We start from the raw sequence: 26,102 nt of genomic DNA, 5'->3' as shown, positions 1-26,102 counted from the left end.
GCCGCATCTGAAGCCCAACGATTTTTCACAGACGCCAGCAATCAGAACTGAAGTCAATAATTTGTTAGTTCTCTGGATTTACATTTAGTTGGATAAGTGTGTTCTGGCAGGACCAAATAGATCAAAGGAGGTTAATTAATCAACTTGATAAGAATATTATCATCCTTCGGTATTTAGCGATCACGTGGACTAACGAAACATTTACTTGATGTCTTATTAATCTCATGCCAAAATGGTAACTGTTGATCCTAGGTATAGTCCAAAGAACTCCTTTGTGGAGACAAATCGTAGGCGACTAGAGAAATTCAGTTGAAAACTGTTGTTAGTCGATACTGGGTTGAGAGAGTAGAGTTCTTCCTGTGATTCGGCCGCACAACAGGCAACTTGGCTCGTGAACTCATCTACTGCATATGTAAATCCAAATAAATACCATCTTAGTCCATACGCCTAAAACCACTATAGTATGCCTTAATGTTTGGTCAGAAACTCGCAATCAATTATAAAGAAATCCAATCCTCTTGAAAATTCGATATTTATGTGGGTCAAGGTTGATTCTTCGACATACCACAGGTAAAAAATAAAACCACTTGAACTTCGTATCAAAGTTCGACTTTCCATTGCTTATATGGGCTGTGTCTATATCAGTCTAGTCACTAACCAAAGATCTTTGAAGACAAAGCTCTGTCTACACAACACACCTATCCTGTCAGTATTCAGTCTGTTATGCAAGACTAAATCTGGAACAGTTGTCGATTCAGTTTGTACTACTACAATTTCGTCTTGCGAAACTCCTTTTAGTTCAACAAAAGGACTTTATATTTCTTGTTTAAATCAGTTTTTCGAAATTTCTAATGCATTTCTTAAACCGCTATTTTTAGGAAAGAACGTTGAAAAGGTTTTCAATGATTATATACGTTAGCGATTATATTAATACGCGCAAGACGGGATCCCCCCCGTGGAATCTTACAGCCTACAACTCTTATAAGTTCACAAGTCACGACTGTTTTAATAAAAGCTTAAAATAGCATCTCTAAAGAGAACGAATATCTTTAGGAGTAAGAGAAATGTTTCCTTTATTTTCGAAAGATAATAGATTAAAGAATAATTTGTCCTATGTATTGACTTTCTAGCTTGGATAAGCTCTTTGATAACTGTATTTTAAAACAACCCATTCATTCCTGCCTCCCCCCCACCTGCTGTTTCACGTTGCATCGCTTCTACTGATTATATGCAGATTTTTTTTTTGCTCTGTAAAACATTCATGTGTTTTCCTTTCTTACAAGCTGAAAATGTCATCACATTCATGTGAGTGGCTAGAGGAGAAAACATATTTTCCATTTCAAAGTCGTAATCTTGCCGTAGAAATGCAAATGCTGCTTTTATCTGCAATATTCTACGTCGAGTGAAATGTACCTGTGGCCATGTCATCTTCGACGACAATTCTAATCCTTGAAAGATGGAGAGAGGTTGGATAAGTTAAAGGGGAAGCGATAATAAACAAGAAAAAAATACAGATATCGAATTTTCATTCAAGAATCTTCTGTTGGTAAAAAATTACTAGGAGTAGTCGGCACTCTTTTATTCTACGTCTTATATTGCATAGGGGTGGGGGGGGGGGAGTTATAAAAAAATTGTACCAAGTAGAAGCCAGCAAATGCTGCTGGTACATTGACACCCGTTTTTCTCCTATCAAAAATTGATGACTTCTTAATTTCGTCTATCCCACAACTCAATACCAAACACAGAGGGAAAACAGCAAACTACACCAAGGAATGATTCACAGTCTCCCACACTTCACCCCAATGACAGACGACGTAAACTTCATGGGTTTCTATCGCGCTCGTTCGTCAGAGGCGTATTGGTATGCTAATCACAATACTCCATAGCTGCATTGCCACAATAGGAGAGGCACTCAATAATAGCCTGATTAATGAAGATCAAATGAGATCACGCTGATAGTAAAAGTGAATTCCGCGTCGTTTTACCCCCCTTTGAAGAGATATTTTGTCGCCCCCCTTCCCTTTTACTCCGACCCTAGGCGTACGTAATGATGAGGCTATCGGCAAATCTTGCTAAAAATTCTAACGAGCAAGCCGTAGTGACTGTACATCCAACGGCTTCAGTCATCGTCAATTCGAGTGCAGGCAGAGAAAACGCTTTGACACCCCCTCTCCCCCCATTCTTTCTCCACTCTCTACAGATAATGGGGTTACGGGGTTGTAGGACGAAGTTTTAGATGCCGAATCGGAAGTGATTGGCGGAAGAACTAAGAAGGAACAGATTGATCGTAACAGCTCTGATTTTCTTTTTAGTTCTTCGCATCGAGTTTAGTCGAGGAAGATCGGCCAACTGCCGGACAGTAATGCTTTTTATATCACACCCGCTCTGAGATTGTCATTTAACCATGTTGGTGCCAATGAGAAAAATACTGTAGGGGGCGATTCGGTGGATCAGATTTGATCAAAATAATGGAGAAATTAATCTTCGCGAAGGGCCACGAAATTATTATATTTTTTACTCGCACAACGTTACTTCCAGTGACATTTGGGGTATCTTCCTTCTTCCCAGCCTTCAGCTCAAACACTGCACTAAGAACTATATGCCGTTTAATACCTTTCCTGTTTGGGTTTTCATAAAAACACACACAGTTTTGCCCTTAGTGAATGAGGACTAGACCTAACCAGTGAGATCGTTTTAAGGTGTGATCCTATTCGTAATGCATTAAGCTTTGTGATTCAATATGATTCCGTTTAAAATTATCGAAATAATAAGAAACCCATAGAGCTTAAGTTAACGGTTCATAGCATTCCAATATACAGAACTTCAAATTCATTGCCTATACTCGTAGAATTAGTATTCAAATATATTACAGTGTCTTTTCATGCTCTTTGTACTCTCTGATTTGTGAATTACTGCATGCCCAATAGGTATGGCTATTGACAAACTCCATAAACAAGTTAAAGTATAAACCTTAAAGATGAAAGAATCCAGACTTACTTGTTTTGTAACAGAGTCGATAAGTCGAACATATAGATCTTGCTCTTGTCGGACACCTATTAGAACAATAATATATAAACGCAATAAGAATATTACAGTAAATTAAAAACACTCAAATATCAAAATATACTCTGACATATTTATGTATGATGCTTTTAAAAACTTTACAATAAATCTAATCTGAATCCTTTAAAATTTTCGTGTTTTATTTTCTGTTGCCAGGATTTTCTTCGATTTTTCTGCTTCAGTTTTAACCAGGACTTTTTTCATTTTCTTTCACGACAACAAAAACGCAATGATCGGGGGGTGAGGACGTTTAGAACTCAAGTTTCTTAGTCAGATATTTTTCCAGGGACCAATTAATTTTCCTTCGGTTTTAACCAAGACTTTATCATTCAGAACTTATTATAGGGATATGTATTTCCTGAGTATTTGGCGAGACCACGTAAATTTATCCGCATTGTCTGTGATCAGATACAGTGGTTAATTGCTATCGATAGGCCTTTCTCAAGGTACAAAGAACTTGCCCGAATTTGGCAGAAGAGCTTACGAATCGTCAAGGCTAGTTGCAAAGGCAAACGTAGGAGAAGAAGATTATAAGAGTGGACAGAACCTTTTGCTCTTACTTGTTTCTCTGATAACAGGTGTCAGATTTGTCAGAACTGATTCCGCTTCAATTATCGGGTTTTTAGACCACGATGCGCACTCATGCAACAAAGATTCCTGTTATTGAAGAGCTTATTTGTAATTTAGAAAAAAACTGTGCGAAATTATAAATAAGTATCATGGAGGGAACGGCTATTAAAAATTAAATAATTTCTAGTTTATTCTGATATTCAGTTTAGAAATAACAACAGGTGTACAGTAGGTTGGGGAGTTATAAATCAAAACGAAGGTAGAGTATAATGGAAAAAATTATATTGTTCTTTGCAATGTCATTTTTATAAATAGACAAATATCACGAATAAAATAAACTGCAACGTTTGCAGTTATAATATACACGTGGGACTTTCAGGATCGATTCAGGGCCTGAAAACAGTGAATAATTTGATAATTCCCCCTTTAAGATATCTAGTTGCCAAGCTTTGCAATCCTCACCTTCTAAGCCGCTCGTATGGAGATCGATTTTATGGGGGATACGGCTTCCAAATCTGAATAAAATATTCCAAATGCGGATTTGTACAAAATATGTTTCGGCGCTAACACTGATCTCTCAGGTTTATCCACCCTGAAGAATGTCCAATTATGATTATGCTTCGTTTCCAATCTTTTAGCCAGCCCCTGATCCAACAAAGGATTTTAATTAATTACAATTTTCACCAGTTTATATTACAGCCTTTCATGGTTCAACGTATCAAAGGTTTTATTGATTCGCAAGAGCAAAATTCTTCTTCACCAACCCATGCTGGATCTATTCAGGAGATAATTCTTATTGGGTTTGTCCTGTATCGCGTCCTTAACCACAGATGGCATGATCGTACCCATCACTGAAGTGAAACTCATCTGTTAATAGTTTAATATTTGCTTCAATGCAACTGAAGCCTGCATACGAGTATAAATGTCCATAAATTACCTGTAGTCCGTGGCCGGTTCGCCTCTTCTTACTATTAAAAACTCAGTTTAAGAGAGTGTCCCGCCATAATATGAAAAAAATTAAGAACCATTGCGTTATCAGGGAAGGCCAGAATTTGGCTAGTCCAATACAGAATTCGATTGCTCTACGCAAACGTTTACCTTCCAGTAGTTCATGGCCTTTTGGTTTTACAATCAACAAGTTCTAATATCAATCCTCGGATATCCGTTCTAAGTGTCCATTTATTCGGAAATACAGCTGGCAGTTTCAAGTATAGACGAAGTCTCCATGGGATTCTTTATAATATGCCAAAGAAATTTTACCATAAACTACTTAACATATGTTGTATCACGTCCAAATATGTTCCATTTTATGCTGTAATCTGTATAATCTTAAAATTCAGTATGAGGATTCCAATAAATCATTTTACTTTTAATTATTACATGTTAAAATTATTATTTTTCTATATTTAACTTTGAGTGAGGCGCAAGAATAAAAACCTCCAACTATTAAATATATTTTTGTAAAGAATGAAAGCAGACAGGATCTGCGCTAGTATTATTTTCAGTTCTCAGAAGAGAAAGAGATCCCAAATAAATCCAAAACAGAAATACACGGCCCTTTTTCCCATTTCAGCAATGATTCAATCTCTGTCTCTTTATGCAAATTTCCATCTAATGCTTTTACGCACAGTTGTTTACATTAAGTTGATTGGATTTTGTCTTTGTGCGAAAACCTTCAGGAATGTTTGTCGAAATGAATACTGACGATGTATTTTATTGCCTATTGTATGAAGTGGATCCATACGTTAGGCTCCTATCCTAACAAGATGATCAAATATCCTAATTTAACAAGATAATCAAGATAATCTTCTGTCAATCAAAATGGAGCATCTTACAACTATAAAAATAAGAGTGTACATCCTTATTTATCACCCGCAAACAAATATTAGAAATTTAGATATTTTAAATAAAAGATTAGAAGTGAAAACTTGGATTTAAGTTGAATATAAACAAAAAAAATGGATATGGCCATTAAATAAATGTGATTTTGCTTTTAAACGGAAGTTCTTTTTCTTTTTTACTTTATCCATATCAAATTTAAGCAGAATTACAGCGAAAGGAAGTATAAACAAACCTTAGACCTGAACCAAGAAACAGCTTATTTGCTGTTTTAAGTATTTCGCAAAGTAATAAAACCTAATTTTATTTACCTAGCAATCCCCTGGGATACAGATTTAGTACGTAATCATTTTCGCTCGAGGTAAGAAAAACGAAAGTTCTTTTCTGCTAATTAAGGCTGAAGATTAAAAGTTGGGCTGTGATGTATTTATATCACTTTTAAAATTCTCTAAATAAAATGAAACCAAGACCTTTTTTTTTTAATTTTATGTAATGAGTTTTTTGTTTGTGCGTTTGTTTATTTTAATGGAATCATTCTCCGCGTATTTTGTGCAGAAATATTGTAGCTGAAAACCACCATTATTCAAGATAATGCATATTTATTAGTCTTCCGATTAAGATTTAACAAAACGATTGAAGATCGAAGCTCAATTAATCTACTATTCCCATTTTGAATGAAGGAAGAAAGCAATTATTAAACGTATAAAGAAAATCTGTCGTTATTCACATCGTATATGTGACGTTACAATAATCCTGGCGATGAAGCTATCTAATAAAAAAACAGGTTTCTAATGTCCTCTAAGAGGATCAAGATAGCAAAACAAAAAGCTTCAAACCTACTTATAAAAAAGAGGAATAAATTATAATGTTACGTTTGAAACGTCTCGGCTGTTTCTAAAACTGCATCATAAAATATTCACTAAAAGCTGTTTGCGCACCAAACAGGATTATATTTAAATGGCCAGCAGGTAAATAAAAAGTAGCAATACTTCGAAATATAGTACAGCTGTGACATCACTGCAATGTAAACAGAATTTTGAATATCAAAAATGATAAGAAGAAACAAACGAAAGAAACAGCCCGAGGCAATTAATTAAAACAAAAAAATATCGTCATGTAGAACATAAATGCACTATGAGATTACATAAATAGGAAAATATCAGTCCTTATTTGCAACGAAAGATACCTACCTATTTAAATAATTATATACTGTTCAAAATTACGCTTCAGTTTGTTCATTGCTTCTCTTTTTCGACTCGGAGCCCAACGAGAAATGAAAGAACTTTATCTCGATCTTAATGTATGCTGAAATACTTGATTCATTCTCAAAGATTTAAGTACCATTTTAGAGTTATAATTCTACATGTAGCCAGGGTAAAAAAATAGTACGTTTTCAATATTCTTTCTTTCATACAGATTATATTATCCACATTTTTGATTTTGGTCCATGCTCGAGGTTTCTCTTGTATATATCGATAATAATTCTAATCTGAATTTATTTCTCAACGTACTTTTAGAAAGGCTTTCCCTCCTTCCCCATATCATCAACCCTTTCCATAGTATTTCTTACGATGACTCTTCTCTATTTAAAGATTTTCTGATGCACGCTTAAAATCAAAACAAACAATTTTGAAAATTCCTTCTAAATCGTTGGTTGGTTGCTTCCGCCATTGTTAGTTGCTTTATGTACAATGTGGCAGCTATTATCACATGATTCTAGTGTTTATTATGTCTTTACAACTGTGTTCAAAGGCCAAATAACACCGTAAATGCCTTTTGGTGACCTTAAACATGAATGGTATTGGAGCCTGTAGTGTGCCATATGTGTTTTGGAGGTGGTTTTGTTATGATCGAAGATTAACGACAAGAGCAGCTAAGACTTAAATGTATCTTTCTGCCATTCACTCAAAAATCGGGTTGTTGGCAGCTCATGAATGTCAATTAAATGTAGCCATAAAGTTTGATATGTCTAAGAAAGAAACAAGAATTCTGCTAAATTTTTTGCACTTCCTAGAAGGTGATTATTCAGTGTTAGAGAGCCCTGTAGATGTACAAGAATCTGAAAAGCGCTAGACCTGATATTTGGATAGCTGGAACAGTGAAGATATGTTTGACAGTGATTTGAGCGGTTCAGTGTTAATTTGATCGAGTTTTAGAAGACTATTCCTTCCATATCTGTGCTCTTTCAAACTTTTTGGATTATTCTCTTAAAATCCAGAAGGCAGGGAACCAGAAAAGAAAACGAAGACGTATTCAGGGAAATGATCGGTTCATTTCCCTGAATACGAGAGTGTCCTGGTGTCCAGCAGAGTGTTATTTCATTACTGAGTTCTTGAAAGTATTGAATGGTTTGTTTTCTCATGTAGAGGAAGCAATATTTGTGATGTGCGAAAGAGTAAAAGTCTTCAGTAATTATAATCAAAATTGTATTTTAGTTGTTGATGATCAGCGTGGGGGCAGTAGACTATTGTCTGAGAAAAAAGACATGCCTACCGTTTAGAAAGATTGAATTTAAGTTGTTCAATAAACCAAGAAATCTTGGTTTATTGAACCACCGACCTCCCCACACCGGGTGGAAAAGATCCGAGTTCGATTCCCGTCGATGATGTGAGGAATTTTCATGGGCCTTTTTCACAACGTGGCAGAGTTAGTCGGTGTCAAGCTAGGATAGCACGATTTTTTCTACGGAAATTCGGGTTTTTCGTCCAGCAAATAAAAAATCGACCTGAGAACACGCAATTTACAGTATACATGGAGCAATATGGCCTTAGTCGTCAATGCTCTTAAAATCCTACAATAACAACGCTAGATCGAAACCCTGGGGTTTGGGAGTTAACTGTAACATGTTCATATGAAAAATTTGCATTATTTTTAGTTACGCATCTAAATTCTAACGTATATCGGTTCTCTGCCATATACATAGAACGCGGACTTCTTAAATGACCGATATTCAAACATGGATTCTGTCCCAAGTTGCACACGCCCCTCATATTATACCTGCTCTCTTATATCCTCTTGAATAAGAGGAACTATAATTGGTTTGCGGCAACTAGATGATAATCCTGAGTTCTGAAACATACGACAGAGGATCCCACAATCCTAACTTTGGGCCAAGCTTCATTCAATGATCCCAGACCGTGTTCAAGTTGGTGCACATTTACTCCAGCGGCTATGTTGCTCGAGACCCTTCATTTTGATGGTGATACGATATGCTCAAATTTTGTAAATGTGCTCAATATAGGAAATACATTCTAAAACTAATTCTAAAGTCAGTCAGATACTGGACTTGTGTACCAAAATTGGAATTCACCAGTCAGTCCTATTATCATCCACAGACTTCACCCCATATTAATGTAACCCTGTTATTTATGCTAAATTTATTTTTGGCAATCTAAAGTTTCCGCACACGTAATCCTGGTCAAATTGCTAGAAATAAATACTTCAAACAGAGTATATTAGTAATAAATAGGTTCTAAACCCTACAAAGGTGAGTGCTTTTATGTTTATAATATCTTCCAATTGTTAACCTCTGACTTGAGCGGCATATTGGCTAATATTGCAGGTCATACCCGGTACCTCCCTACTACAACAATAAATGTTTATTTAAATACTTAAGACGTTAGCGCTACCAGTTAACAATATACGTCTCCAGGAACCGCAATATAGCTTACCGAACAACTCAGTACTTCTTATACATATTCTCAGCAACCCCCACCCATAGCACCACTAGCTCTCCACATTTCTCCGCGGATGGGGACATTATTTTTTACCCTATATGGAACTTTTCTTCCCTATGGACTTTCTATAAATATTCATGATTTATTACATCGGCAAAAAAAAAAAAAAAACACCACTTCCCATTCCACTTGTCCATCTCTTCTTAACAGGTTGTTTAGTTCTTCCTTGAATTTATTCAAACTACCCACCTTGCCAACACAAGAAGGGAGTTGGTTCCAACAATCAACCCAATGCAAATTTCAGGACATCTATCCTGCAATCTCAATTCGAATTTATGCCTCTCATGTATATGTGTGTGTAGTCTGGGCAAAAGGAAGAATTCCGTTATCATCAAGGTTACTCAAGCCATTCAAAACCCGAAACACCTTAATCAGACCTTCTAGCAAGTGCCTAGTCACGAGGCGCTGTTGTTTGCAAAACTGAAGACTTAAGTATGAGTAACATTTTGTTCCTCTCAGTAATCTCTTTGTCCTTCCCTGCACCCGTTCCAACAGATCCACATATTTCCTAAAATGAAGTCTCCAGAGTGGTATGCAGTACTCAAGGTAGGGCCTGATGAACTACCTTAATGGGATATTCAGCTTCTTATTCCTGCTGGAAAAATTCCTGTATATTATTATTGAAAAAACCCCATGAGCTGTCTTAGCAGTCTGCCTGTTTACACTGCTAACATCATATCCAACTGCACAATCACCCCAGGACTTGTAATAACTACAGAAATGAATAAACAACCTTTGTAATAATCATTGCTGAATGATATCAGGGTGTTGTTAATGTCCTGTAAACTACCAATCTAATACATCGCTAAACAATTTATCCTTATTTGTCTGCTGAAGTTCTGTGGGTTTCTAATTTAAAAAAATATTTTTATATTTGTAAAATGTAAAAATATTCCGAAATAAACAAAACAATAAATTTGACAATCATAAATTCACTATGACATCTTAAAATCAGTGCAGTACTAAGCTCAATCCTAATGCATCCTCAATCCATCTAAGAAAATTCAAGATATAAATTTGAGAAGGGTTTGGCTGACTAACGGACTTTTTTTCTATAAATGAAATTGAAAATATTTTTTCTGGCAAGCTGTATTACCAGAGAAAGAGGAGGGAGAAAAAATCTGCACTCAAAGCTATCTCTAAAAGAGACATGCAAGAAGCCTATGAAAAATCGGCTGAGTACTATGTAATATCGTATATTCTATTATCTGTTTGATGTATGGAAATCACAACGTTTCCAGGGGAGAATGTGGGTGCATCCGCTCCTGAGATCGTTTAACCTGGCCATCGAGTTTAAAAAATCCTGTGTTGAAGGGATTCAAACTCAGACCTTTTCCACAAACATTTCTGATATAACTTTTAATGAATACTCTTTCTCACTAGACCGTGGTCAGCCATATTGGATAGAATAGTCTATGTCATCAATTCACGCTTCAAAGAACTTATACAATTTGAACCCTTTTAGGTTGATTTCGATGAGTGCATTGACCTACCTCCACGATTGTTAAATTCAACCGTACGAAAGAAATGACTACCATTCAAATGAAAGATTAACTGGGTAGTTATCAACCAACAGGACAAGAACAATAGTAAGATAAAAATTAGTTGCGGCTAAAATCAAGTTGTAATTATCTGATAGGTACATGAATACGAGATTTTTTGTTTGTTTGTACGCGCGCTCGTTCGCTGCGTATTGCACCAACAAAACTTGTACGTAAAAATCGATCAAATCCACCCAAGTTATGATTACAGTAGTTCCCCGTATAAATTTCATTAAGTGTGGAGCACCGACTCACCATGAATTTCAAGAATTTCTGGAAGACGTTCAATCCGGGCTTGAAGATCTCTCCACTTACTATGAAGTACGTTGACTGAGTAAGGGGAAGATGCTGACGCAGTGGTACGATCTGAAAGAAGAGGTACCTGTTTTTAAGGATATGAAAACTAGTGCGCGAGTTAGATAACAGTAACTGGTTGTGTGATTGCCTATTTCATGTGGACGCACAGTCCACCTAACTGAATTAATGCTAGGTTAAATACTCAATGACAGGATGTGTCAGGAGTTTTATAGGTACATTAAGTCATTTTAGAAAATGAACTTGGACTTATTTTTCCACACGTACGAATCTCGAAAATGAAATTCATTATGATTTACTTTGGGGGAAGTCCCTGAACGAAGAATTAAGAAAAGTTTGATTTCATTATTTGGGGCAGAAGAAAAAGCCTCCTAAAATATATTAATCTTATTGTTTTCCATTAAATTATATTTCTGCAATAATCGATGTTCTTAAAATTATACGTGGGATCAATAACAATTTACAACATGTGAACGAAGTCAATTTTCTTGAAGCTGTTTTCAAATATATCTGTGGAATATTCGTCGATATAGCACCATTACCGTTCGTTCGATGTTCTTATTGCAGGGATACTACTCTGTATTTCGTAGGAGGCAATTAGTTTTCTGGGGAATTGATGTCAGTAACGCATCCAATGTGTTATTGCTTTTCCCCCCTCTCCAATATGCTGAACAGAGGGGGCTCAAAGAAACATTTCCTCGATGTCTACCATGTCTAATCGGCGAGGAGGACAAAGCTTGCTTGGTTCATTAAGGTAGGTGACATTAAGCCCTCTTCTTCCCGGACAAGGGGTCTTAGCGAAGCGCTGACCATCTGGTCCAGCTAGAGCGGCATAAAAAGGCAGTTAACGAGCAAAACGGATGGCATGTAAGGCTACCCTCTTCCACCCCCGCACACCTCACTCACACATTCATAGCCGGCATGAAGTGGTCAGCGAGTAGGAAGATGACCACAGATGTGTGTGTGCGTGTAGAAACTGGAGTGGTCATTCAACTAATCCTCTAGTTTGGAGATGGTGACCTGCCGTAGAGCGGTGACCCATAAAAGGAGAGTTTACGGCTAGCCACGGTCAGATTTTGGCCATTATTTCCACAAGAATAAATGTTACAGACCCCCTAGGTTTGTTCTATCTCTATAACCTCCCACAATGTTTGCATCAGCTGCTCATCATGACAATCACAGTACGGATTATTTGAGCCCTTAAAATGGGATTCAGCAAAATTAACAAAATGTCTGTACGCCTAGCGACAATATTTCTAGACAGTTGGTTCCCTCGTGTTCATCAGAATAAAGAGACGGTTATTTAAATTAGTACTCTTAATATACTGGAGTTGAAAATTAAGAAACAATCGTTAAAGTTTTAAGATTTTTCATCCAGAAAAACTTTAAAACGTAAAGACAGGATGACTGAGTTGCAGGTTTTGCATTCTACAAGGTCTCCACAAGTTAATATTTCCAAAGAACGCGACAGGAATATCTGTTTATGTGTGTGTCACTCCGCCACAAAATGCATTAGATAAAATATCAGTACATTCACTTTTGCCGTTATTCCAATGCTAGAGACATTACTAAAAAAAAAATTCGCCTTTCAAGAGTGAATAGAACGACGCCGTTATTGCTGGATCCAGGAGTTTTCTGCAAGGATCTTATTTATGTCATTCCTTTAGAATCAATTTCGATTTTATCTGGGTAAACAATATTTTAACTGCAATACTTGACTCGATACTGAGTTATGTAACCGAATTCGAGTTTTTGCATTTATTGAATTGCGAATACGAAGCCTTGAAAGATGTTTCCGTGTCTCTCCCACGCATTTAAATATCATCAAGAAGACAAATATCACTTGTTGAAAAGTGTCCCAGTTTTAACTCGCGCATTCCTTTTAATATCGGCATGGTACCGCCTTTCCTCCATGCAGAAGCGCAAGCTATTCAATAGAGGGCTTACTGCCACGCTCGCGATAAATTGGAAAAGAAATTTAACGTGCAAATAAGCTTGATTTCGAATAATAAAAATATCACATAATCAATTCTTCCTACAAATGCGTTGACGATTCTTATTTCTAAATTATGGAGCGTTTTCTCTCTCTCTTAGTATTTCGAATTTTAATTTCAAACTGCATTCAAAGAGCAAAAAATAAAATGACTGATTTTAGTAGCTGTTTTCTGGACTAGTCAACTGACGGTGTTAGTATTCTTCTGCCTCCACTACGCCGGTCCAAAATATAAGGGTGTAAAGTCCGAAGATGGTCGAACTGAGACTGTCAAAATGATGCGTTCATTTATCACCACTGTAAGGATAATAACGTTACACGAGACCTACCTAGAAGGTTATCATTAATTACAAATTGGTGACACTCAAGAAGTTGCCTCAACTTCGATTTAGGGACTAATAACTTCAAACTCCTTCGCTCCATGTCTTAGTAATAAGTGCTGCCATGATTGGAAGAGAATATAGAAAAAGTCCCCACGCACTTTTTGAGGTAGTGTTATTTTTTTTTCCCTCCAGCAAAAGTGTGGATTGATCTGCAACTAACTGTGGTCACAGAAATGGCAATAGTACGATAACTGATGGAAACCAGAATAGGTATTAAGAATTGCTTCTTTACCTCCAAAATATTGTGGTTATGTACGGATTTCGTATAGCAAAGCGGCTATCTTTTCTCGGTAAAATATATATCCGGAAATCATCCTTAGGCTTCTGTCTAATTGGAATTATCTGTAAGAAAAGCCCATAAAGGAGGCTTTAACAATGATCGCCCAAGAGCTGTAAGCAGAAAGGGAAGAAGGAACAACAGGAGTGGAAAAATCAAAATACTAGATAGCGCAAAAGAATGGTTCACTCCACAAATAAAAGTATAATGAAAAAGCGTAAGGAAAGCGCAAAGAACGGGTACCCTCCTCAGAAGGAGAGAGCCATTTTCATTAAATCACAAAGGGAGGAACTAGAACATTGTTCAAAAACTAAAACATTCAAAAAAAGGATTACCACCAACATAAATATCAGGAAGTATATGACTGAACACCTTTTCAGAGACTGGACCAATAGCTCCCTCCACTCGACCGAATCAGATGTAAACAGTTGAAGGCAGAAAGAAAATTTTCGACCTCCTGAAAGATTTACGGAAAGAATTCGATCATTGAGGAACATATATTGCCCCTTTGAATTAAATTCCGATCACCAAAGAGAGCCTGATGATTTGCAATCAACCACCAATTAATGAGTAGTCAACGATCTGATATTGTGCATTTATCTGGCCCAATCAGTGGCCTGGTAAATAAATAGCCCATTTATAACAGGGCCATTACTATGCATCTATCAGCAAATAATAAAATCTGTTCTATTAAAATCCTAAACTTGACTGAGGAATACAGAACAAATGCTGCTAGTAATACCCTACAGAAGATCTTTAAAAAAAACAATACATTCGACCATGTAGCAGCCACAGACCACCACATTTGCACTTTCTCACATACAGTTAAATAATAAATGATAAGAAAACAGGTCTTATTCTTTCGCGGCAAATGACAACAATTCTCAATTCATTTAAATTCTAAAGAATTATTTTAACATAAGATGCAGCGTGTTGAAACAAAGGCAATCTTACTGTTAAGCACCAGTAAGATGCCTTTAACCTTATTTCACCATCTCGAAAGAAGTACCACGATGTGAAGTTCTTCATTAAGTCCATAAAGCATATTTTCCAGCTAGTGGATAGTAAAATCCGATAATTCGACTTCTAGATGGTGGCCTTTACATTAATGCATAGAAGCCGATCCCAATGACCATAACTAATAAGCGGAAGAAACTGATATCTCAATCTTCGTGAGCAGATCTAGCGTGGAAAACTAGACAAGTACTTGTAGGAATTAGGGATCCTTTCCTAACAATACATTTTAAAGCGTGTCCTTCCTATTCTAATATGAATAACCCCAGAATAGCCAAGGACCTAAGTTATTGAAGTGGATGGGTTGAATAAATTCAAGGAATAACTAGAAAAATTCTTGGAGGATACGAATGGATGAACTGTGTAGTTCTTTCTTGTATCATTTGAGGTTAATACTACAGCTAACTAGATACTACAAGAATTTTACCATATTTAGAGTTACGACAGCTCAAAATACGGCCAACTCAATCGTGTGTACTGCTATTCCTCTCGGTATTGATCGCTCGGCTACATCACGCCTAGTTTTAATGGTTTATAAACATCCAAACAGAGGACTGTATTTAAACTTTGAAAAATGCAATTAGTAGGGTTTGTGCCGTTTGAATTATTCAATCCACGATGTCCATTATGTTTGTCTCTGAAATCTGCGTTTCGGTATGAGAAACGCCAAGCTCCAAAAAGAAACTACATTTCCTCTTGAAATGGCTCCAATAAATTTCCTCTCAGAGAATTCGAAATCTAAACCTGTTGATTTGTTGATTGTGATAACAAATGATAAGAAATTATTTTTTCTTCAAAGTAAACTGCAAGTTAGTTTAACACTGGGAGCCGAATCAATTCTTGAGATTTGAAAATCGGTCGAAACATTTTTTGGAAATTTTTTTCTCAATTTTACTGCTAAATAAAAGCTATTACAAAAGGAATCAGGTCAAACGTTTGTTCTGTCTTTGAGTTATTCAAGTTCAATGAGTGTTCTGGGAGCAGGAACATAAGCAAATTATTATATAGATAGCAAACACGGAAAGGGGGGGGGGCAGATTTCTTCATTCGATGTTTTTCGTCAGTAATAAAGTGCGGCTGAATAAAAATCCCTTGCCTCGCTGTCGAGATAAAGTTTGTTTTGATAATGCATGTGACATATCAGTAAGGATACTGGAACTGTCCTTTTGGGGAAACGTTGGAACTAAAAAGCTGAACTTCATATTAAAAACTCTTGCAGGCGATTGCTGAAGTAATGTGTGGAAATCGACTTGGATTAATTCTACTATCAATCTGATATATTTTCGGTTATACGATCAAAACATTCTTTCGATACATTCGAAAAGGCATCCTTTATGCTCTGGAGAAGTCTATATTCTGTAAAATTGTAAAAATATTGTGCACAGCTAGAACATCATAACATAAGACAGGAAATGAATTGAACTTATTCAAGAATAATCAACCTCACGCGTCACATTTTTAACGCTGACATTTTAAGGGAATCATCTTAGATTTCAAAATATCAGAGGCGTCTACCGATGAGATATTACGAGAAAACAGGAAGTGTGGATAATCTTGATCGAAACAGCTTTACTTCCCTCTGGATAAGCAGTTCTAAAACTAGCACTACCACTTGGGAAACATTAAATGCAGAACGGAAATGTAACAGGAAGTGAAATTTATACTTCGCTGTCGGTGTAACGTGAACTTCAAAACGACACTGATTAGTGAAGCATAATTATAACGTTCCTATCGGAAATTTTATATGTATTTTCATTTTCCATTACATATTGCAACAACACGCATATAATAACACAGGATTCACTTAATAAACACAAGAATTTGCATTTAATAACTGTAGTACCGGAGCGTTATCGGATTGATGGTTATTGATGAAGTTAGTGGTTTCTCTTCTCGATAGTTGTCTTTGGAAATAGATTATAAAACATTGATGCAACAGCCCAAGTGCCCACAAGTGTGACCATAAGGATATTTGCTATCTCACGGGGAGTTGCATACGGGGCACTATGGTAGAGATCGACCTCACATCCTTACTGGTTGTCTCGGACTTTATAAAGAGGTCCAAGGTGGGTCTGTGCTACACATTTAGATCAGACGTTTCAGCTGCATGTGGAAAATGCTAATTGCTGGAGTGAACTGTCCGCAATGGAGTGTGGAGTTGCTTCTCATGATTTTGTTGGTGAAATTTAGATTGAAGGAAAAGAATCTAGCCTACATTTTGGCATCCTAAGGTAGTGGAACCGGTGTATAACAGGACAATCTAGCTAAGTTTGATTTTTTAACCACCAAGCTAAGTTTGTCAACACCTTGTAGAATTGCATGTCTAAAACAGTCCTGATTCCAGTTCCATCCAATATGTTTGTAACAATCCAGCTTACAATTGCTTTGAAAGCGAGGACAAAAATATTAGCTGCAAACTATCCTAAATTGGCCATTAGCATTCCCAGAAAGCCAGGGTGGCTATCATAGTCGTCTGAATCCTTTTGAGAGTACAGGGAATATGTAAACGTAAGAAATTAATACGACGCTGTTTCTTAAGGTCAGATGCGTGCAGTATTGAGTAGAAGAAATTTTGAGTGATGTAGATGTGATTTTGCCACGTTATCCATCTGTTTCAAATAAAGAGGCAACAGCATTAATAACAGAAAAATAGACGAAGGCCATCGCCATGAACTTTCATTGCTCGTTATATACTTGTGGTAAGACAGTACGTTAGTTGTCGGATATGCTGTACGCGCAGAAATTCCGCGGGTGTAAGTCACTTGAAAGATCCCTTCGAACACGTCATTAGTTATCCTATTTCAGGAGGAAAGAGAGAGAAGTTATCCATTACAAACGGCAGGATTTTATTACAAGTTTGAAATTATTGTAGCTGTAAGCCACTCCGATATCGTAAACAAGATTTGGCCCGATTTGTAGACGATAATGGCAACCCTCAAAACAGGACGAAATTACAGAGGATAAAACTAAATATTGTATGCTTTTACTTGAAATGCTTTTCCCAGCTCCATTTCTGTTAAATACTCTCTTGCGTTCTTTGTGCTCATGAATCTTTGAGATGTTACACAATATGAAAAAAGTGTTAAAGCGGGGCCCTCGGCGGAAGCATGCCATACTAACATGACATTTACAAGTTAGCAGCTCTTTCTAACTTAATCTCGTTATTCAATTAGTTTTAGAACCGGTTATGTTCCATGCTCTGTTTAAATATTCGGGCGCGTACAACCAACCAACCAAAGGGAAAGTCCTGAAATGCGAAGCTACATAAGGAAGGTTGCAGGGTGGAATGAAACTTGTTTATATTTCAGATTGCACGACGAATTTTTTTGAAATTAAAACGCTCTTGTCAGGCTGCTCTCGCTAATAAACTAGTGGCCAAATTCAATGAAGACACGTGGCAATTCTTTCAACAGAATAAAACAGCCGAGTTTTTGCATAAAGAGGGAGAAAATAAATAAAATTTACTCTAAAGAATAGGTTGTCATGATTACAACACCTATAGGACATTCTCTAGATCCATCTTTCTTGAATTGCAACGCGCATGGTTTCGTAGATTTCTGCAGACCTTAAACGGTTCTTCTTCTACGAAACAGTTAACAACTAAGAAATTATTTTTCATAACAAAACGTCCTTAAGATTAAATGCATCAGTGCACTTCCGGTGCAAAACAGAACAAGTAGTTATAGAGAGAAAGTTATTGCATAATGTTCCTCACTGTTATAGTCCTCCTATTTGGTTATCTCAGGAATGTTTTCCTCAAAAACTCCATCTATCCGATTGCAAAAGAACATGAATGACAAGAAAATTTAATGCTTTACAGTTGTATTTATTAGAGTGGAGAAACCAATAAAAGCAAAGGGAATAATCAAGAATAACAATTTACTGAATTGCATTAATTAAAATTGCACGACTCCGTTCTTGTTTTTAGAATTATAAACAAACCTGAGGAATTTTTGGCGCTATGAGACTTCAATCTGTGATGTTTAGGACAATTACTACGGTTTTTTCTCCCAAGGGTACTAAGAATTAAACTCATTTAAGAGAATGTATCGTATTTTATTCGAAATGAGATGCCCTTACTCTCCATCCGAGGCTTACATAGCAAAACACTGACTAATTAATTGTAGTACGTGAAGTGTCAGCTGGTTTTAATACTTTTCAAGTGCTTTAGAGTCATACTTTGTTAACAGCGTTAAATTTTATGAGAAGACTGGTGTTTGGGAAGAAGTGAATGCAGAGAAACTGTTATGTATGATTTATCTGATGATACTGCAATTAGAAAACCGCGTCCAACGTTCCAAATATCAAGTACAGTATAATCGAATTAGCTGGGAGTATCCTTAGGGTCTATCGGGATAGAATCTGAACTCGGCATTAATTGCATTACTTCAGTTGCAGATTTCTTTTTCTGTGGATAGATTTCCACTAAGATTTGAAAGATGAGGAATGTTATTTACTTGAACATTATCCTTACAAATAGTTTGCACTGGGACATTGCAGATGCTTCTTAAAAATGAAAATAATGGAATCCTTTTTATCCCCCGTTATCTTGGTTTTTTGGAACAATTTCTGAGAGAGAGATAGAGAATGTATTAAACCCCATGGTGTGAAGGGATTTTTCTCCCAAGCAAATTTCACTGGGTATTTTATAGTTCCCGATAGAGTCGTCATCGTCAAACATTAGCAACACAACCGAAGCTACCTAGGGTATATTGACCATATTTAAATATCCTCCAGGGTCCACCTGCCACGAACCTACTGTCTTTGCATGCAGTGACAAAAGTACGCACGATTAGTCGTGTCGCATGTGAACAGAGCATAGTAGATAAATGCTTCCGATGGCGTGTTCTTGGATCCAGTTATTGTTTCTCTTGGTATGTCTTTTATCCAGTGTATCCCCCTTTTTAGTTGAATGAATAAAGTAATTCATTAGCGGATACCTAACACTTCCTATCACGCGTTGTGCTTCCGCATAGTGCACGAATGAAGGTAAGAAATTATGTTGGCCAGCTTCCTATAATGTTGGCCTGGAAGCAAAGGATGGAGCTAATTTATAGAGAAGTATTGCTAGTGTAATCAAAAGGAAATATGGGTGATAAAGATAAAGTAATAAATTAAAAAAAATTATATTTTTATTTTTCTTTTAATCAATATTAGTTTATTAATGACTAAATTATCTAAGGTGGAAAATATTAAGGATTTGTTTCATAAAACCGCTTTAAATCATGAACCGGGTCATAATCCATTGTTTCGATCCTCTTTCCTTCCATCTATGCAAGAAAATTGTAATGAATGTTTCAGGATCCTTCAGAAATTCTTAAAATGTCATTGTGACTGCTAGACGTTAAACCACTTAGCGATAAAATTATTAACACCTAACTGTTCTCTCAAGTATGGACTGAGCTCTACCAAAACCAGCTTCATTCGTGAATCTCACGATTTGTTATCACCTTACCGTGGATCTGATAATGAGTCCTTCATGACTGAAGAATTTGTTGATCACGTCTGTTTGCTGTCGTGAAGGGCATCGTTAATTAATCCCACATGCTTCAAGCATCGCACAGCGCCCAAAAAAATCTGTGCGACTTTGAATCAATGTTTTAAAATACTTTCATAAATGATTAGTTAGCTTAAAGAAAATTGTCAAGAACAGAAAGTGCGTTGAAAAGTTCAGTGACCATAGCTTGTAGTCAGATTTTGGGTTTTACTATGAAGTAAACTTTGAAGAAAGTTTTTCTCATAACGAAATATCACCCACTGAATATCAAAGGCTGCAACAAGATGTATGTATGCAAGACAATGTGTGAAATAGAAAGTCTTTGAACTCTTCGTCAAACTTTTAAAGGGCGCAGTGGGCCTTCCTTCTAACGGACAAAAATGCAACTCCCCCGACGCATAAAGAGCACCAGGCGGATTTCTTTCTTTCGAGTGTGGATATTCATTGATAGGGGAACTTCCAAATCCCAATTCTGTTGAGCATCTACGCATTTATTTAATTAATTCTCTATATGAAGGGCAATTCTAGTTAGTACGAGAGGAAGCATTAAATAAAAACAGTATAGCCGTAATAACAAAATCCAAGTATGCTCTGACGAAAATGGCAAAGGTTTACTGAGATAGAACACGAAAAATTGTATATAATTTTCTTTAAATTGCGAGTTATGAAATAAGAATAGAGTGAGAGGTTACTCACCATTGGCGTACAAAAGCTGTAGTCTATAATGAATCCCATTGTTCGTTTTTTGACCTTCACTTTCCTGAGGGGAAAAGAAAGAAAAATCTTACAATAAATAACCTTCCTCGAAAAAAAAAAAAAAAAAATGATAAAACAGTGAACATTAAGATTTGGACTTAGAACTTGGGCTCTGGTGTTGAAATTTTTGCACTCAAAAGTTAGTTTTAGCAATAAATGAAATAATTGTTAATTCATAGATCTGGAAATCAGCTGAAAATTGCATCTTCTTTTACTTAATATTGGACGTTTATCATTAGCCTTTTGTTAAGCTTTATTTTTAATGTTTCGTTTGATTTATGAACAACGGATGCATAATATCTTTAGTACAATCGTTATGTCTGATCTTTCAGTTAGAATTATCTATATTAGGACCCATGTACTTCCTGCGTTGTAATTAAGAATTTATGACTGACCTACTTATACTCCTCTGGCAGGCAACTAACCAGATGAAATTACTGCGTTGTATACAATAACACTGCAGAATTTGTGGATTATAGTTCAAAAGCAGATAGTTATAGGTCATGTCGACACCTAAAGAGGTTTCAAGAATCTGTAAAGTTCCTTCGTCTGATTGCCCCCATACGTATATATCCCAATACAGTAAACTTTATAAATTTGGCCATTTTAAATCCGAATTGCTTTCAAATCCAGCACATTTTAATTAGATAATCCAATGATCTTAATTCTCACAACAAACTTTCCAACGCCAAGTTTTCCTAGTACTGCACTGTTTTCAAACAGGCCTCTCCAAAAAGTTAATTGGCCATTATGTTTAAAAGATGACACTTCTATGACAGCCTGTTACAAGATTAAGTGGACTCTCATTAGAGAGCAAGTGGTCTCTAGTGAAAACACAAGACAAAACACTTGAAGAGAAGTTGTTCGATGTGAGCTGCCATGCAGTATACGAAATCAGTTTTAAAAGACGTAATAGAGCTAAAGTTAATTTATTAAGGGGGTGCAATACCTAAACAACCCGATAAAACCCAAGTTTATACTTAGTGTTCTACCTTTCACATTTAATATATCATGTTAAAGGACTATGGTCTTAATTCCTGAGTATGTTGAAGTTTGCTCCTCAACTCCTATATTACGTTCAAAGGTAAGTTTGTTCTGTGAGAATTAAAAAGCCCATAATTCGTATTCTGGGCAATCATTAGAAATGTTTTACAGATGTAAATAAGTTGAGCTTAATATTTATTGAAATGTGCCTTTCTAGAACTGCTCAACCACTAGGTATACCTCTCTAAAATCTGGCACCCATCATCACGGAAGGCGTTGGATTTTAAAGAGTTTTCGCATGATCTGGTTGGGTGACTGCTAAGCGAAACATGAGACGGGCAATTCCAGTTTGGAGAAAGCTTTCTATGGGATAACTGAAAAGTTAACTTCTAAAAATAAATCTGAATCTCTGAATAACTTGAGAATTTATTTTGCCAATTTCATTTATACTTAAAAGTACAGCCACAAACGAAAATGATGTATTAAGCATTTAATCAATTTCAAAAATTCGATATACAGTCTGAAAAGGCTGAGACACCACGCTAAAGCTGAAGAAAAGCCTCTTCAGTAATAAGGTACACTTTAGCAGACTGTTAGAAGTCTGTCACTGTCTGTAGTATTTTTTTTTTACCGCTTTGACTACTTCAGAGCCCAAGTTTTAAGTCTTTGTAGTATTAAACGACGAGGTTAAATGTCATCTGAATTCAGATCAAATTTATTTATTATGACCATACACAGATTTCGCTTTACAATTACATGATTTCCTACTTACACCATTCTTTTATCCCTCCCCTTTCCCTTTTAAGAAAGCTACGCAACCCTATTTTATTCCGAGTAGAATTCTTTCCACAAAACTAAAACCTGAAGGTTATCAAAGTGGATACATCGTGGATGTAGACGCTAAAAGTATCCTCCCTTCTTGTAGCACAGTGCACAAAAATCCTGGGTGTCCTTCCAGTAGCTACGTGCAATATTATTACATCATTCTCGCCAGCCATAAGATACAGCGCCTCCCCGCCCCGCAGCGTCTTTATGGCCAACTCCACAACAGCACTATTGTCACAAGCGTCGGACCTTTTCACCCTCCCCGAGTTCGATGATATCACCCACAAAGGGAGGACACTCGGTTGGTCTAACAAAGTCAACAATCAGACCTGTTATGGCCAAAGAATGATGTCATTCTATTTGCCAAGCCATCAACCTGACTACCCCCGCACTAACTCATGCTCGGCCGACCTTCCAGAACGAAAGGCACGGGCCTTTACCCCTGCGGGACTGTGGCAGTTAGCATACATGATTATACGGGCTCATTACAAACCTTCTGGCGACCGAGTGATGCGGCTTGTAACAGCCTCTACAAGATACCTTTCGGGATATAATCTGCAATTCCCTAACCTCGACCTCAAACTGTTCTACTAAACGGCCTAGTGGGGTATTTGGTGGCCGCTACCTCTGTACAGCAATTCTGCTGGGAATCTGCAAACCGTTCTGATAACCTCCGATATGTCTGGCTAGCTGGCCGGATGCATTCCATTCTAACCTAGGTAGGGTGTCGTGTGTGTGTGTGTGTGTGTGTGTGTGAACGAGCAGCAACCCTGCTCTCGTTTCAAGTCTTGCGTTTACTGTGTGTCGCCTTTCTGGATAAACTGCGAATTGATGACTCTTCGTAAGATCAAACAGTAAAGCGAGGCTAATATCAACACCGCGGCGTTATTCAAAATACGCTGGCAATTACAGTATTTCGGGCATCGTAATTCAGCCTGTTCATTGATCATCTACTCATAATCATTACGCCCTGTTCAATTGTGTCAACGACTGTAATACAAGTAATCAATAGTTGAACAGTCAGGCAGCTAATGTAGGCTGAAATTCGGTACGCTTTTAGTCACGCTGCATGTGCGGGTCATTTAATCTGATACATCCAAGGACTATCCTATAAAAGTTCTCTATGATGCAGGAATTAATTATAGTATCAACTTCATAGACTTAACTCTTAATGCTGTTGTTGGTTTTTAAACGCATCATACATTTTGGCCATTGTTGTGCCGATTTGCGTTCTGCAAGGATTGAAAATCTAAGAATGATTCACGTGGTAAACCCGACTCCCTTCGCCTGAGGTGGACTATCCACCGTCCCGATGGGCCAGATATATGTGGTTTGCGTATTCAGATAGGCCTCCAAATTAGACTGCAGTTGGTATATATGATTTGGTAGTTGTTGGCGCATCGGCTTCTGTGGCCATATTGCACCTCCCAAGGTTTTTGCAGTACTTTGATCCAAGCCCGAGGCGGGAATCGAACCCGCGACCTTTGGGTTGCCAGGCAGGTACTTTACCCACTCGGCTAACCCGGTCGGCACTGCAGTTGGGGAAACTTGTTAAGAATCCCCTGCCATGCTGTTCATGCCTCTTCCCTCCTTGAAGCATGGTGTGGGAACTGCTGACGCCAGCTCGTCTGGCCGGTGTGAGATCGCATACAGAGCCATTGAGCATCCACAGTGCGATCCCTGCCCAAATAGGGCGCTCTGGCACTATGACTTTATATCCAACAATCCCATATCCAATCTCCCTACCAAAATATTTCAACTGGTGGTCTCTACCACTACAAACTTTTAGTATTCTTCACCGTCTGTGTGGAGGAAAGGCTCTTTCCACATGGGCGCTTCTATCCCCTCTGGCTTACTATTTCTATGTGGACAGTCTCCCTATAATCAACCTTCTTTATATTCATATGTTTCCTCCTACCTCCCCCGATCTCTCATTTTACTTATCAGAGTTTCTTTTTCCCTTTTAGGGCCCTCCCGGGTAAGCTCAGGCACAGACCAGGGTTCGCCCTCGCCAAAGACTATATCCATCTCCTACTATACCTGGCTGTCTCCTCGAGGCAGTGGACGATCAAACATGGTTTGTTGTTTATTTAGTTTTTAGGAGCATTAGCAACTAAGGCCATATTGCTCCGGGGATATGCGGTGGTCATTCCCTGACCTTTCCGCATCCTCCGTATTTGGTGGTCACGGGCTCGAACCCGGGTCTAATCAAGAAGCGTGTGCTACGCACTGCTGCTCTTGCCCACCTGGCTACGGAGGCGGCACGATCAAACATGGAGTCCCACTAGTGGACCTGCGACTAAATTCCGGAGGAACAACAGGCCAACACAACAACCCAACACCAAAACTAAACACTATCTCTGGCGTTTACAGAGTTTACACTGCGATACAGAATATAATATATTACGCGGTTTTAGGGGGAGACCCCCGATGCAGCTTGATAATAAAAAGTATACGTCCCGATTGCAGAGCTCCATCATTCGCGGTCAGTGTTCATTACTTCGACATTTTCGAGCCTCTCAGCTTCTTCACAAAATCACACAAGCTCATGGGTCATTTGGTCAACTTAAATGTATTTAGACGCGTTTTCTAACCTTTTACTTATAAATATCACTCCGCATTTAGCTCAAGTTGCCATCCTGCTAACTATTATCCTCCCATTTATGTATCATCTTTTAATCAACGCAATAAATCTCTCATTGGCTTTCTTGTTTGTTCAAAAAAATGTCATCATTGGAATATTTTTTGTTCCGAAATTGTTTTGGTCTTCACTGTCACGCATGCATGGGCAAATCGATACTGTGCCACGTAAATAAATAAAGACAGTTATTTTCATTTGCTCATAAACGAGAGTGCAGCATGACGCCATCTGCATCCGTAAAAAAATCGGTGCTGCAATTATCCAGGTGAAAATAAGATGATCAAGTATGCAGTTGGATTATCCAAGGTTTCCCTAAGCCTCAAGTTAAACGATTCGGAAATTATGTCTGAAAATCTGATGGAAATTAAACGGAAACACTGTTAATAAACTATACTTAATTTTGAATTTAAAATTAAAAATAAAATGAAGAGGAAAGAAACTATTTCCACTTGAAAATATGTTTTAAACAGTTGTCAAATATCCATCACCACATATCTTGTAATAACTTTTTAAACTCGTTATGGACGACGTTTTTTGGCAACTGCGTAATCCTATCATCATATAATCCAAATAAAGTCGAGCACACCATCAAGATCGAAATATATTTCAGTTTCTGTCTCCATAATGCGAAATCGCGCCACATCATCGGGAATGAAAAAGTCATCCA

General features: G+C 37.3%; 1 protein-coding gene across 7 annotated transcripts in view; it reads right to left on the bottom strand.

Moving 5' to 3' along the window:
* kn (EBF transcription factor knot) overlaps window positions 1-26,102 on the bottom strand; it is a 356,137-nt gene that overhangs the window by 292,893 nt on the left and 37,142 nt on the right. For 5 of the 7 annotated variants that reach the window (XM_090385236.1, XM_090385237.1, XM_090385239.1 and 2 more), the window contains exons 3-5: window positions 20,926-20,989; window positions 11,006-11,116; window positions 2,998-3,053 (exon numbers count right to left, since the gene is read on the bottom strand). In XM_090385236.1, coding sequence (XP_090241362.1) covers window positions 2,998-3,053; window positions 11,006-11,116; window positions 20,926-20,989 — 231 coding nt within the window. The remainder of the gene's footprint in view (window positions 1-2,997; window positions 3,054-11,005; window positions 11,117-20,925; window positions 20,990-26,102) is intronic. The other 2 variants (XM_090385241.1, XM_090385243.1) reach the window with 1 other exon arrangement.

Source organism: Mastigoproctus giganteus, chromosome 11 (genome assembly GCF_048544385.1).
Source record: "Mastigoproctus giganteus isolate SK-2022 chromosome 11, ASM4854438v1, whole genome shotgun sequence".
NCBI lineage: Eukaryota > Metazoa > Arthropoda > Arachnida > Uropygi > Thelyphonidae > Mastigoproctus > Mastigoproctus giganteus.
The sequence above is the reverse complement of the archived record's forward strand: the minus strand, read 5'-3'. Positions and strand labels throughout refer to the sequence as shown.